Genomic DNA, 13,778 nt, shown 5'->3' with positions numbered 1-13,778 from the left:
TCATGGAAAGTTCTACATTAATTATAAGTGTTTTCCAAAGTATATGCAATAATTGTCTTGACCATTCACTTAAGCTGTATAATGTAATATGATTATTTAGAAGCCCACTATTCTTTATAGTAAAATAGGAACAGAAAATAATCCTTCCTAAGAAAAGGAGTTATTTCATTAAAATTTAACTTTTATATTAATTGGAATAATTCAAAGCCAGAATTAGTAATCATCTTATTAGGTAAGTAAAAGTGGTCAGTGTAAATCTGAGGATTAGCTCTGATGTATTTAGTTCATGCAGATCATTTTAACAAAATCACAGTCTCGTTGTAATTCTGTTTTACCTGAATTTTTTGTAGCATTATAAGAAAATGATTGGAAAATAGAGGTGAAATAAATACTTTTTACAAACTATGTGCTTCATTGTGTATGACATACCCTTTGTTAAATAATTGCAGAAAGAGGAATGTGCTTAGATTTTATAATTACTCCATTGTAATACACCACTTGTACATTTCCCACATGGGAAATACAAGTATTCATTGTCCTTTTACATCTGTTGTAATACTCTGCAGTATGCAGGCAAGGAAATATGCCTGCAGTATGCAGGCTTTTTAAGTATGACTCTTGAAAATATTTGCTGTAATGAAATTTTTATGTTAAAGAAAGATTGACATGAAGGTACTGACAAGAATAAAGTTAAGGGAGTTTTTGATTCTTAAGTAGATGTTGACACATAATGTCTTCCCCACCATTTGTGATTGGATACATTTCACTGTGAATAAGAATGATAATTTTAGCTCATTGGAGGTTTTGGAAGTTGTATTTTTCTTAGCATGATAAATTTCAAGAATTTCAAAATTGTTTAACTCAGTTTTAAAAATGGTTTTATGTAAATTTAAAACTTATTACATAAAAAGTAATTACATAAAATAAGCTAGGAAGCTAATTTGATGAAAATGTACTTTTATTAGTATTATTAACCTCTTCCCTTACAATATTTGTAGTGCCTGGAAATCAAGGGCACCTCTAAATACCAGGAACTTTCCCATTTCTTATGCTAGTAAAGTAGGTTTGGAAGCTGTAGTGTTAACATTTCATTATTGTTTCCTTTACAGAGCAACTTTAGAGGTGGCAGACTCCAGCCCCATTATAAATCAGGCCTCGTACAGAAGAGCTTGTACATTCAGGCCAAATATCAGCGTTTACGGTTCACTGGGTCAAAGGGATTTATCACTAATAAATTCAGACAAAGATTACTAAAGAAAAAGGTTAGTTGAATTTGTGATTATTTTAAAATGTTGAGTGACTTTTAAACTCCTGAATTATCTCTGTTTAATGGATAAATTGGGCTTTTTATTTAATTTGACTTGAGAAACAACCTAGATTTCAAAAATACTTTTATTGTATCATAGTTGCAGAAAAACTTCCAGGGCTGGTGGTGGTAGAGTTGTGAGACTGTTTAATCTTAAAATAGTTTTAGCATTATATCTCAAGTACTTGAACTATGCCAGCTGTTTAAACTTTTTACTTTAGACTTTCTGTTGTATGATCAATTTTGAAATGGAAATTCAGGTAAAGAGTTTTAACTGATGTATTTTAGCCTTATAAAAATGTGAATTATCTAAGTACCAAAAAACACTGAACTGAATATATAAAAAGGGAGCATAAATGCAAAATACACTAACTGTTCTTTTCTCCCCATTCATAAATGTTTTATTGTGATAAACTATGTAACATGAAATTTTCCATTTTTAAGAATACAATTCAATAGTATTAATTATATTCAGAATGCTGTGCAACCATCACCACTTCATGCTAATTCTTAATGTTAAAAAAACATTTTTTACTTGATAAGTTAAATCTAGTACTCTTTTAGTTGTAGATAGATTTTATTTAAATTTGTCGTGTTGGTATTTAAAAATGCAGCATAAATATGATATAAAATTACATTCTACATATTATATTTTAGATGAGAATAATAGCATTGCATCAGTTAAGTGAGGTATCTTTGTCAGTTTTTGACTCATTTTTGTTAATAATTTTGGGCTAATATTTCCTTCTGAGAAATGTATATATATTCAGTGTTGCTACCAAATAGTCCAACTGTGGTTTTATAAATTTCCTAACCATAAATGCTTCCTTAACCGTTCATGCCTATAAAGCCTTTACACTGAGGTTGCTTAGTGATTTTAGTAAAACTTATTTTTCAGAACATGGATCAGGAGAATGAAGTCGACAACTGATTTCTTTTTAAGTTTTTTAATTAAATGTAGTATCTCCTGGACCTCTCTCGCCCCCATTTTAACTGAGTACCTTAGAAGAGGTTTCTAATTTCACTGTGTATGTCACCCTAGGTGTTATGAAAGCCATCTCTCCTTTAAAAATGTGGGTGTGATTGTTGTTTTTCCCTCTTACACACCTCCATACTGTTGGGTTGAGGTGCTGCTGCTCTTCCTTTCTCTTGAGGCAAATTTCTTTTTAAAAAAATATATTTTATTGATTATGCTATTACAGTTGTCCCATTTCCCCCCTTCACTCCCCTCCACCCTGCACACCCTCTCCCACCCACGTTCCCCCCTTTAGTTCATGTCCATGTGTCATAAGTTCTTTAGCTTCTACATTTCCCATACTATTCTTGCCCTCCCCCTGTCTATTTTCTACCTACCATCTATGCTACTTACTCCCCATACCTTTTCCCCCTCTCTCCTCCTCCTCCCACTCCCCTGTTGCTAACCCTCCATGTGATCTCCATTTCTGTGGTTCTGTTCCTGTTCTAGTTGTTTGCTTCGTTTCTTTTGGTTTTGTTATAGGTGTGGTTGTTAATAATTGTGAGTTTGCTTTCCTTTTACTATACATGTTTTCTATCTTCTTTTTCTTATATAAGTCCCTTTTACATTTCATAAAATAAGGACTTGGTGATGATGAACTCCTTTAACTTGACCTTATCTGAGAAGCACTTTGTCTGCCCTTCCATTCTAAATGAAAGCTTTGCTGGATAGAGCAATCTGGGATGTAGGTCCTTGCCTTTCATGACTTGGAATACTTCTTTCCAGCCCCTTCTTGCCTGTAAGGTGTCTTTTGAGAAATCAGCTGACAGTCTGATGGGAACTCCTTTGTAGGTAACTATCTTTTTATCTCTTGCTGCTTCTAGGATTCTCTCCTTCATTTTTACCTTGGCTAATGTAATTATGATGTGCTTTGGTGTGTTCCTTCTTGGGTCCAACTTCTTTGGGACTCTCTGAGCTTCCTGGACTTCCTGGAAGTCCATTTCCCTTGCCAGCATGGGGAAGTTCTCCTTTATTATTTGTTCAAATAAGTTTTCAATTTGTTGCTCTTCCTCTTCTCCTTCTGGTACCCCTATAATTCTGATGTTGGATGTCCCGGAGGTTCCTAAGTCTCTCATTTTTTTTGTTTCTTCATTCTTGTCTGTTTGGTTATTTCTTTCTTCTTTGTGGTCCACTCCATTGATTTGGGTCCTGGTTTTCTTCCCGTCACTATTGGTTCCCTGTGCATTTTCCTTCATTTTATTTAATGTAGCCTTCATTTTTTTCATCTAATTTGTGATCAAAATCAACCAATTCTGTGAGCTTCCTGATCACCAGTGTTTTGAACTGTGCATCTGATAGGTTGGCTATCTTTCGGTAGCTTAAAAGAATCAGTTCTGGGCTTTCATTTGGTCTTCTGTTTAAGGCATCTCTTTCTCTCTCTCTCCCTCTCTCTCCCTCTCTCTCTCTCTCTCTCTCTCTCTTCTTGGTCTGATTGCGCACCTTACGGATGAGGGGCGGAGCCTTAGGTGTTCACCAGGGCTGGGCAACCCAGTCGCTGGATTATGACGTTGTATATGGGGGCGGGGTCGAGAGGGAACAATGGTGCTTGCTCCGTTCTAAGTGAGACCTCAGTCCCTTCTGCTGCTTTCCCTGAGCAAACTGGGCCCCTCTGGTGCCATTTCCCGTGTGGGCGGGCTTGTACATGCCGTGGGACTTTCCAAGGACCTCTCCTGTGAGGCTGGCCGTCTCTCCATGCGCCTCAGTTCCCACGGGTGTTTTCAATCAGTGTCCCTCGGCTCTATTTCCCAGCGCTGGGATCCTGGGTTGCTTGCAGTGCCTTGCTTCACAATCGCAGCCTCACTGGGTCTGCTGGTTGCCACCCCTCGGCCGGGGTCTGCCAGCTACCGCTTGTGTACTCACGGTCCACCTGCTGTGGTCTTGTGCGCCCCGGATGCCTTACACGCCCCCGCTGCCTTCTGCACCCGGTCCCAATGCTCTCTGCGACCCACGCCCAGCTGCCCGACTCCGCCCCTCCTACCGGTCTGGCTGAATGGGTCTGTTTCAATTTCTTGGTTGTCCGACTTCCATTCAGATCAATTCTCTGTCAGTTCTGGTTGTTATTCTGTTTCTAAATTGTTGTTGTCCCTATCTCGGTTGTGCAAGGAGGCACAGTGCGTCCACCTATGCCTCCATCTTGGCCAGAAGTTTTTGTGGCAAATTTCTTTACAGCAGATCTTCTAGGCATTTGTCACCAATCACAGGCGGCAGCCTGAATGGTCTCAGAGAAACTCATCATTGATTTCCACTTGAGGAGGAAGGCTAAGACAAGCCTTTTCCTTAATTTTAAGGTTGTGTGTTTTTCTTCTGTCTGTTCTTCCTGGAACTTTGAGCATTAGCTCCATTGAACTCCATTTTTACCTCTATTCTTTTGATGATTCAGGACTCCTGAGTGCTCACTTGACTGTCTGCTTCAGCCCGTGCTTTCTATGTGCTTGTTGAACTTGCTCATTTCTGTCACTCTTCTTTGCCTCCCCTTGCCCAGTTCTTACTGACCACTCAACTTCTTCCAGACCACACTGGCCACCAGCCTCACCTAACAGCAAATAGAAATGACACAGCAAGCCTTCATCTAAGGACGTGAGAAGTGTGTCCTAGAAGGGGCCACAGCCTACTATGGGTCAAGCTTTTTGTGTCATCTAAACTGTGGCAAGTAGTTATAGTTAGGGTTCAGTGCAGGTCATGGCCCTGCCCTCCTGTTGCCTTTCACTGCCGTCTGAGTGGTTTAGAGGTGGTTCCACCACACTAGATTTTAAAAAATTGGTCTCTACAATTGTTTTTCTTAGGCATACCCTTCTGTATAGTACTTCATATATCTTTGTATTGTAGCTACTTTTTGACATGAGCTTTTCCAGTCTTGCTACTGTCAGGGCCTGCAAGCAAGCCTTAGCCAGGTTGTTAGAGATCGTGTTTGAACAAGGCACAACTCTGTGACTACAGCACGAAGTCCGTTTCCTACTGTTATTAGCACCTTACTTCACAGTGGGACTCCACACTTTCCTAACCTTTAGGAAAAGTAATGAGGCATTGCAGCTGCTCTGTTTCTGCCCAGGTGTGAACTAAGGTACTTCAGGCTGGCTTGGCTTTAGAGCTGTCCAGTAGTGTTGTGCCATTCTGAAACCCCACTCCTTGTGTACGAACTGGTGACTCAGACCTATTACTCCATTTTTACCTCAGGCCTCGGCCTTCATGCCCTAAGGAAAAGGGGTGGAGGCCTGGAGTCTGGCTTCTAATGTTGCCTGCTTCCCCTTTCCCTTAGATTAGGGACACTTTTCCTCTAATGGGGTTCCTGGGTGTGAAGTACCATTTACATCACTTTTCATCCTAAGTTCAGCAACAGAGGAAACTTGGAAGCTCCTGTCTCAGAGAGAAACCTCAGTCTGAGCACCATGTGTTCACTGCTTTGGCTTTTTGCCCTAACAGGGATTTCATTCTTTTCATTGTTGTTAGACCACCACCTAGATTAAGGATGTGTGATCAATTAATTCATCTAGGTACCCTGGAACTTCTTCCCATGTGCCTCAAAGTCCACTGGGAAGGTTTAGATGGATCTTGTCTGGACTTCTCACTCCTACACTATACTGAAATACCTGGGCTGATCATTCATGGCTTGAAAGCCTTGTGATGCTCAATTGCTGTGGTTACGATGCATCAGACATGTGCTTCTGTCTCCAGCACCAGTGTCAGGGATAGGTGGGGGAGATGTGCTTCTAATACAACCTCTGTCCCACTTACCAGAACCATTCTGGCTTCTCTAAAACTGCCTTGGTTCCCCAACTGCCTACAAAGTAGTAAGATTCCCAAGCAGTATTAGAAAGGTACAGAACTGAAGTTCTTTCTCCTCATTTATCATGCACTCATCATATCTGTCCCATTCTGGCACCTGGCTTCCCTTTTATTGCATTTCCTTTCTTTTGGATTCTGGGCTTAGATGAAGGGGTGGGAAGAATGTTTGTTACCACCTGGAATATGGCTGATCTTTTATCCACTGTCATTCACAAGTGCCCCTCTTAAATATCTCATCACAGAAAGTTTGCAGAAACTCTTGTTTTTGAAGATTTTATTTGTTTACTTTTTAGAGATAGAGGAAGGGAGGGAGAAAGGGAGAGAAACATCAGTGTGCGAGAGATACATTGATTAGTTGCCTCTCGCACACCCCCAACTGAGGAACCTGGGTCACAACCCAGGCATGTGCCCAGCCTGGGAATCAAACCCACAACCTTTTGGTTTGGCAGGCCGGCACTGAGCCCACTGAGCCACACCAGCCACAGCTGCAGAAGCTCTTGAGGGTCAGACTATGTACCAGAATAGGACAAAGATCCTAGTAAGAATTTGTGAAGCCACCTCAGGGAACATCGCCTCTGAAAAACTGAGCAGTTGTGCATTTGGTCAGGAAGACATGGGTTCCTTAGCATCATAGATTCTCCAACAGTTCTCAGGTGCCCGTCAGCTAGGCGCCAACCAGAGCTCTGTCTGTAGATAGGAAGGGGACAAAGGAGAGAGCTTCAGGGCACTGCAGGAAGAAAGCGAGAGACTAGTATTTACGGCTTTTCGAGTTGGAAAAAACCTGGGAAGTGAGACAGTACAAAGATTAGAATAGGAACAAGACCAGATGAATCAACAAAAATCTGTTACAGCCCTGCTGTGTCCCTCAGACTGAAGTGTGCCGGGGTGCAGCAGTGTTGCATAGGAGCCGTATCGCCTTCAAACGTTTATGATCTGGAGCCTCCAGTTTCACTGCCTACTCCTCTGACCTCTCTGTCTTAGTGATTTCTCTCCCTCCATGTATCCTTGAAAAATGTAAGCATTCCCTAGTGTTATATTCTTTATTCTCTGTTTATTTCTTGTTGATACTCGCCTTGATGGCCCTCACCTTTCCCAAGGTTTGAGCCATTGCCTCAGGTGATATCTTCAGCCCTGGCCACTCTCCAGGGCCCCAGATTTCCAGCGGCCTCCCAGTACCCTCCCATGGATGTCCAGAAAGCACCTCAAATTCAGCATATTCAAAATCAGACTTGCACCGACACATGCCACAGCATGGGTGACCCTTAAAAACCTGGTGCTAAGGGACAGAAACTAGTCATAAAATACCACATATTGTATGATCCCATCTACAGGAAATGTTCAGAAAAAAAACAAGCCATTGAGACAGAACATAGGTTAGTGATTGCAAGGGGGTTGGGGGGGGGTGAAGGCATATGGTACGTGTGTGTGTGTGAATTAAAAATACGACTATTAAAAATACGACTTGGGGTTTTTGGGGGGAAGGTTGAGAGAAATATTCTAAAATTGATTATGGTGACTGATGGTTGCACAACTCTGAGTACACTAAAAAACTGTTGAATTGTACACTTTAAATGGTTGAACTGCATGATATGTGGATTATATTGCAGTAATGCTGTTAAAAATAAAATGTGCTCTCCTCCTCAGACCACTGGTTTCTCCTCATGGTCCATAGCTCCTGCAGCCAGCCAGCCACACCAGAAACTTGTCCTATTAATCCTCCTAGTCCTCCTTCCAACTCCAACCAGTCCAAGTCTTCTTATTTCTGTGACTCACTCATGTCGTAATTCGATTCATTCCTTTTGATGGCTGCATATTATTCCTCTCTGTGGATGTGTTATTTCACTGCTTTTCAAACATTTTTGCTTATCTACCCTAAGATTTTGAAAAACCATTAACCTCATTGCACATGTTATCTAATTTTCTATTATAAGTTTAAATTGTTATAAAGGATATAATATAGGTGTATTATGAATACTGAGTCTTAAATGGAATGGTTACATCATTCTGTTTAAATGTCTTCAGTGGAACCTGCACACCACAGGAATTTGATAACTGATGTCACCCATTTAAACAGTGAGAAATTTTATATTATTCCTCTTTTTGCCTTGAATTTTGATTTCATTTCCCCATAGACTTTTCTTTGAAAGTTTTTTATTGATAACCAAATCAAACTTGACATAAATGTTAATAGATTGCTGTGTCTATTAGGTGTTAAATATTTCCTCTGGATTGAGCAACATTCTATTGATCAAAGTAGCATATATATATTCCATATTTTGTAAAGTATTGATTAGACAAAGAAGTTTTATTAGAAATATATTTCTCTTTTTAATTAGTTCACATATAGGTAAATATGAATTATTGTTGGTAGAATAACACAGTGTTCAAATATCCATTCTAATTGTATTTTTTCTTTTTATAGATGTAAGTCCTGAGAAAGTCCTTGTTTATATGATTATGTAGATGGAAATGAAAGGACTTTTATTATAGCAAAACCACTGAATTCTTTGGACTCACTCTGAATTATAGGCCAGAAAAATCACTTAGCGATCTATCATCAAAAAGTATTTTGAGTGTTCCTTCACTGACAGCTTAATTTTTCTCTTCTTTCTATTGTGTTGTTAAAGCAAAGACTCGGAAACCATCACACCTGCAGAAGTATGGTATTTATGACTAGCTGCTAGGATGGGTTTGTTTTTTTCACACTATCACCAATATTTTCAACTTCCCATTTATGGGGGCTCCCCAAGTAATGCAGAGTAATAAGATTCAGGATGCGAAGGTATATCTTGCATAAATTGGGAGGTGGGGAATCAGACTTAATCAGTTGTACAGGCAGGTTAATTCTGGAAAGCAAGCACTGGGAATTAAGATCTGGAAATTAACTCCCTCCAAGCTAGCTGTACCCGCATACTCCTTGGAAAGTGTGTATGTACCCCTAAGGATACGCACACCCCTGTGTGATGATTGCTGGCTTACTTAACCAAGCCTCTGTTGATGACTTCAGGATGGCTTACAGATTTTCATTATTCTCAGTAACACTCCTGGGAACATTGACACTCTGGAATCTTGCCATATGCCCCTTGTATTCATTTCTGTTATCACCAGAAGTCCGCAAAGGGGCCTGTTTTCCCACACCCTAGCCCACACTCCACATTATTAAGTCTGTATCTGTTGTCAGTGTGATAGCAGAAAATAGTTCTTGCTTGCCTGTCTCTGATTAACGATGTGACCATATTTTCGTGTACCTGTTGGCCCTTTGTGTTTCTTCCCTCAGTTTCCTTACTTCTGTGCTTTCCCAGTGTTCCTGTTGAGGGGTGGCACTTGCTCTGGTTGACTTGTAAGAGCGCCTGGTTGCTGAGGGCAGTCATCTGCCGTACCTTTTGCTGGCATTTAGTTGATGTTTGTCAGCTGTCGTGGTGGCTTTTCTATGACAGAGCTTGTAAATGTGGATGAACCTGGCAAGTACCATGCTTATGCTTATAAAAATTCCTTATGGTTATTTTTATAACCATAATGGTCAGGTTTGTGGTTATAACATTTTAAACATATAAATATTTATTCCATTTAGAATTTATGTTTTATGATGCAGTGTGAGGTCAAGAGCTCACCGCCCCCCCCCCGCGCTAGATAGTCAGGTTTTCTAACACTGTGTTGAATAATTTGGCCTTTCCCCACTGATTGAAAGCTCCACCTTCACTGTGTGCTCCGTTCTGTGTATTCCTGGTCTGTTTTTGGACTCTTTGAAGCCTCTAACTTATTTCCTTGCTTCCTCTGATTTGCTTATTTTGTTCCTTCACTACCAGCACAGGTGTTGTCCTGAAATACAGATTGAATCGTATCACTCTTGTGCAGATACTTTCCAAGGGCTTTGTTGCCTATGAAAAAAAGAGACCAGATTTGCTAGCCAGGTCCAACCTTAAGCTACCTTTCTAACTACATTTCTCCACTGATCCTCTGCTTTTTGGAGGATGACATGTTTTCATGTATTTGTATCTTCATGCCTGCTGTTCTCTTGACTAGAAATAGCCTCCTGATTCCCAATCTTTTCTTACTAAAACCCTGATTTCTTTTGAAGACCCACTGTGAAGCCTTGCCAAAGCCCCCTTCCCTTTCTAACTGTCCTTTTAGGTGGTGTCTGTTGTTGTTTACCTTCCTTGTTCCCCAAAGAGAGGGCCAACCCTTTGAGGATAGAGGCTACCTCATTAGTTTTCATATATTCCCCTATTGCCTTTCAAGTTGTCCATTTTTAGAAAATACTTGTTGAATGAATCAAATTTCATCTTAAACACACATAACACATACATACATGCACGCACACAAACACTTCCATTCATAGCTGTAAAAAGATAGCAACAGCCATTGTGCCAGGGGTCCCCAAGGCCACCCCAGGTTCAGCGATTCCCTAGGAGGATTCAGAGTACTCATCACATAGTGACACTTATAGCTATGATGTGTCACTGTGGAGGGCTTCACAGCACAGTCAGACAGGGGAATTGGTACCCAGGCAAAATCCAGGGGACACCAGATGCAAGTTTCCAAGAGTCTGCTCCCAGTACAGTCACACAGAACGTGCTTCCTTCCCATAACAATGAGCTGTGCAAACACATGCAAGGTGTTGCTAGCCAGGGAAGTTTGTTAGAGACTCGGTGTTCGTTGGAAACTTATTGGGAGCTTGATGACATAGGCAGCACCTGCCAAGCACATACTCAAAATCCAGACTCTCAGAAGGAAATCGGGTTCAGCACTATATTGTTTGCACAGTTTAGACACTGATCAGTGGTGGGAACCCTCCCAAAATCTAAGTTCCTAGATGCCAGCCGATGACCAAACTCGTAAACAGACCTTTCAAAGGATAGCTGTCAGGAATACTACATTAACTATTTGTTGTACAATCATATTTTTGAAGAGCTTAATTTCACAGAGGGTAAATGCCTAAAGAGAGGAGGAAAAGAGCAATGCATTAGGAATAGTCAGGGAATGTATGCTAAGCACTTCGGTTTCTATTCTCTTCACAGAGCAGGTAGGTTATGGGCTCAGTCATGGAATAGAGCAAGACATAGAAGGGGCTATAGCCAAAGACCCATGTTTGGCAGTAGAATGTCGAGTTGGGTGGAGATGGGGGTATATAAGTTACAAAGGACCTCAAAAGCTTGGTTGAATAGGATGTGATGTGGTAGTAATAGGGCATCTTCCTAGACTGAGAAGGAAAAAGGGATCCTTGAAGGCGATCAGTTGGCGAGCAGTGAGTAGGCAGGGTTCTGGGGAGGAGAGGAGATGCAGGAAGACCCACAAAGGGACATACGCAATGACCCAACTGTCAAGTTAAGGAAACCTAGAAGAGGATAGTTCTCGTTTAGCTGGGTCAGCAATCTGCTTAATTAGGTTTTTAAAAAATTGGAAAAGTGGAATGATCAGTCCAAGAAATGGTGTAGAAGAAGCTGTGTGAAAGGTGAATATGATTCAGAATAATTGTACATTTTTATAAACAAGGTGTTTCAGTTGAAAAATTTTAAGACTTATTGTAGCTAGAGTTTTTTTTTAAGTTGTTAATAGGCAACAAATTTTTTTTATATTATATGAGTGAAGAAATGGGATACAGTGAAGCCTACCTCTGTTTAAATGAATAATGTTGACAAATATATATGCATGTATTTTGAAGGTTTCATTACCCAAAATAGAAAGAAGAATAAGAATTTTCTACCAGTACTGTTTTTGTTTGGAATTAAACAAACTTTTAAATTTCTTTCAGTTTTAATAATGTAAGACCCTAGTAAAAGGTAAGCATGTATGTATTAATAATTTTTAATGTCCCAGAAAAACATATCATTCTACCATTTTTGCTCTTTTATTAGTTACATGGTCTTATGTCCAGTTTGTGGTTGGTAATTTAATATTTTACATAGCATCACAGTATAGAATCCATGTTCATTACCCTTCAATCATAGTCTTACTGTTCTTGTGAATTTCTTTTTCTGTGTTTATTGAAGCCTTACATACTTTTATGTTGTAAGTAACCATCCAAAAGCAAGAAAGCTTCCCACCCCCCACCCCTGCCCAGCTGTCTTTACTGTTATTGGCCAAGCTAGAAGAGTCCATATAGTTTCAGAATCAGATACCATATGATGACGAAGATAAAAATACCTTTTCAAGTTGTGCGTGTGTCACATCAGACTTTGTACCTGAGGGACTAATGTTTTAAGAGCCCTGATTTTGTTGCCGGGGATGTCCCCGGTGAAACTTGCCCAGTGGCAGAATGCCATTTTCATCAACTTACTAATGCCAGTGTGCTGACTACCACCTGTTTCCTTTGTCCCACTTGGACACACTGTCATTACTTTGCTTGTTTGGGGTTCCACACACCTTTGTGGGGATCTTGGATACAAGTGGTGCTATATACATTTAAATATTCTGAAAACTGCAATGTGAACAAAACTCGAGCTCAGGTATTACAACTGATCTTTCTCTTGAACTCCATATTTCTTTTGTTTTCTTTCCATAGGAAGGCACAAACATGACCACTGGAGTCTAATGGGCAATCGATGCAAAGGGAAGCCACACTACAGGAGGATATTGAGAGCATCTCTGTCAGGATTTAGAATTATCTCTAAAGCACTAATACTGTAACTTTCTTGAAGAAAATAACTTTATTTTTCTGTAGTGGATGCTGCAACTTTTTTATACTTGCTTTTAAATTACAGTATTCAATTGAAACATTGTACAACTACAGTTTCTTTTGCAAAAAGTCTCAAAAGGACATTCATTATTTGTTGAATTTTTCTCTGAGCATGGTTTCATAGGGAACTTAACCGAGTTATATCCAAACATTTATATGTTGAGAGTTTTTCTTATGTAGTAAAAAAATAAAAGTATCTGAATTATGTACTATCTGCACATGAAAGAACTTTAAAACAGTGGCCTTACAGTAGTAAATTTTATACTGGAGTTTTCTTTTTCTGATGACATTTTGGCTTATTGAAGTTTCCTTAAGTTTCTGAAGTTCAAGGCCTAGATAATTCATACATTTCATATTATAAGAAAGCAAGACAAAAGGTGCTTCGAAATATTTCATCAGGTAGTGAGTACACTGAATTTTTAGTAACTGGTTCATTGAATTTTTTCTATAACTATTTGCTCTTTTCTAGTTTTAAAATGCTATTGTGGAAAATATGTGAAGATTTTATAACCTATGGTCCATCTTACTTTCCCTCAGGGCAACCTTGTTCATATCGTATTTTTAAAGGCTTTTAAAATTTTTGACAAAGTCTCATATTTGGGAAATGTACTTTACTATAGCGTTATACATTTTACAAGAACATATTATAGAGTGTTTATTTTAAGTTCAGTTGTGTTGAATATCTACTATGTATAAGACATAATTGATGGGATTATAAAAGATATTTTAGGCCTTAATAATCTAATTTCTTTGTGTTTTCTGTGTTATGCTTAGTAGTACATATACATTCCCAATCACATTTTTGTGAAATGTTTATTGATTAATAAAAAAAAAAAAAGTTGTTGTTCCTTATGCTTGAGGAAGTTACTTGCCAGTTTGTGAGAATATTACTTTAATTTTATATGAGAATTACAGCCATAGCTAGGACCTGCTGATGACACTTTTCTGCACTTAAACCTTTGTAAAGCAAAATCTGGTAAGAACTTGATTTTTCATGA

General features: G+C 39.3%; 1 protein-coding gene across 2 annotated transcripts in view; it reads left to right on the top strand.

Moving 5' to 3' along the window:
- The window catches only part of BCLAF3 (BCLAF1 and THRAP3 family member 3), a 40,620-nt gene extending 27,133 nt beyond the window's left edge, over nucleotides 1-13,487 (top strand). Inside the window, exons 9-11 of one of the 2 annotated variants that reach the window (XM_036016444.1) lie at nucleotides 1,110-1,262; nucleotides 11,857-11,884; nucleotides 12,607-13,487. In XM_036016444.1, coding sequence (XP_035872337.1) covers nucleotides 1,110-1,262; nucleotides 11,857-11,862 — 159 coding nt within the window. In that variant the 3' untranslated portion in view covers nucleotides 11,863-11,884; nucleotides 12,607-13,487. The remainder of the gene's footprint in view (nucleotides 1-1,109; nucleotides 1,263-11,856; nucleotides 11,885-12,606) is intronic. The other variant, XM_036016443.1, reaches the window with a different exon arrangement.
- Nucleotides 13,488-13,778: the final 291 nt, after the last annotated feature.

Source organism: Phyllostomus discolor, chromosome X (genome assembly GCF_004126475.2).
Source record: "Phyllostomus discolor isolate MPI-MPIP mPhyDis1 chromosome X, mPhyDis1.pri.v3, whole genome shotgun sequence".
Classification (NCBI taxonomy): Eukaryota; Metazoa; Chordata; class Mammalia; order Chiroptera; family Phyllostomidae; genus Phyllostomus; species Phyllostomus discolor.
This window is presented reverse-complemented; position numbering and strand designations above follow the sequence as displayed.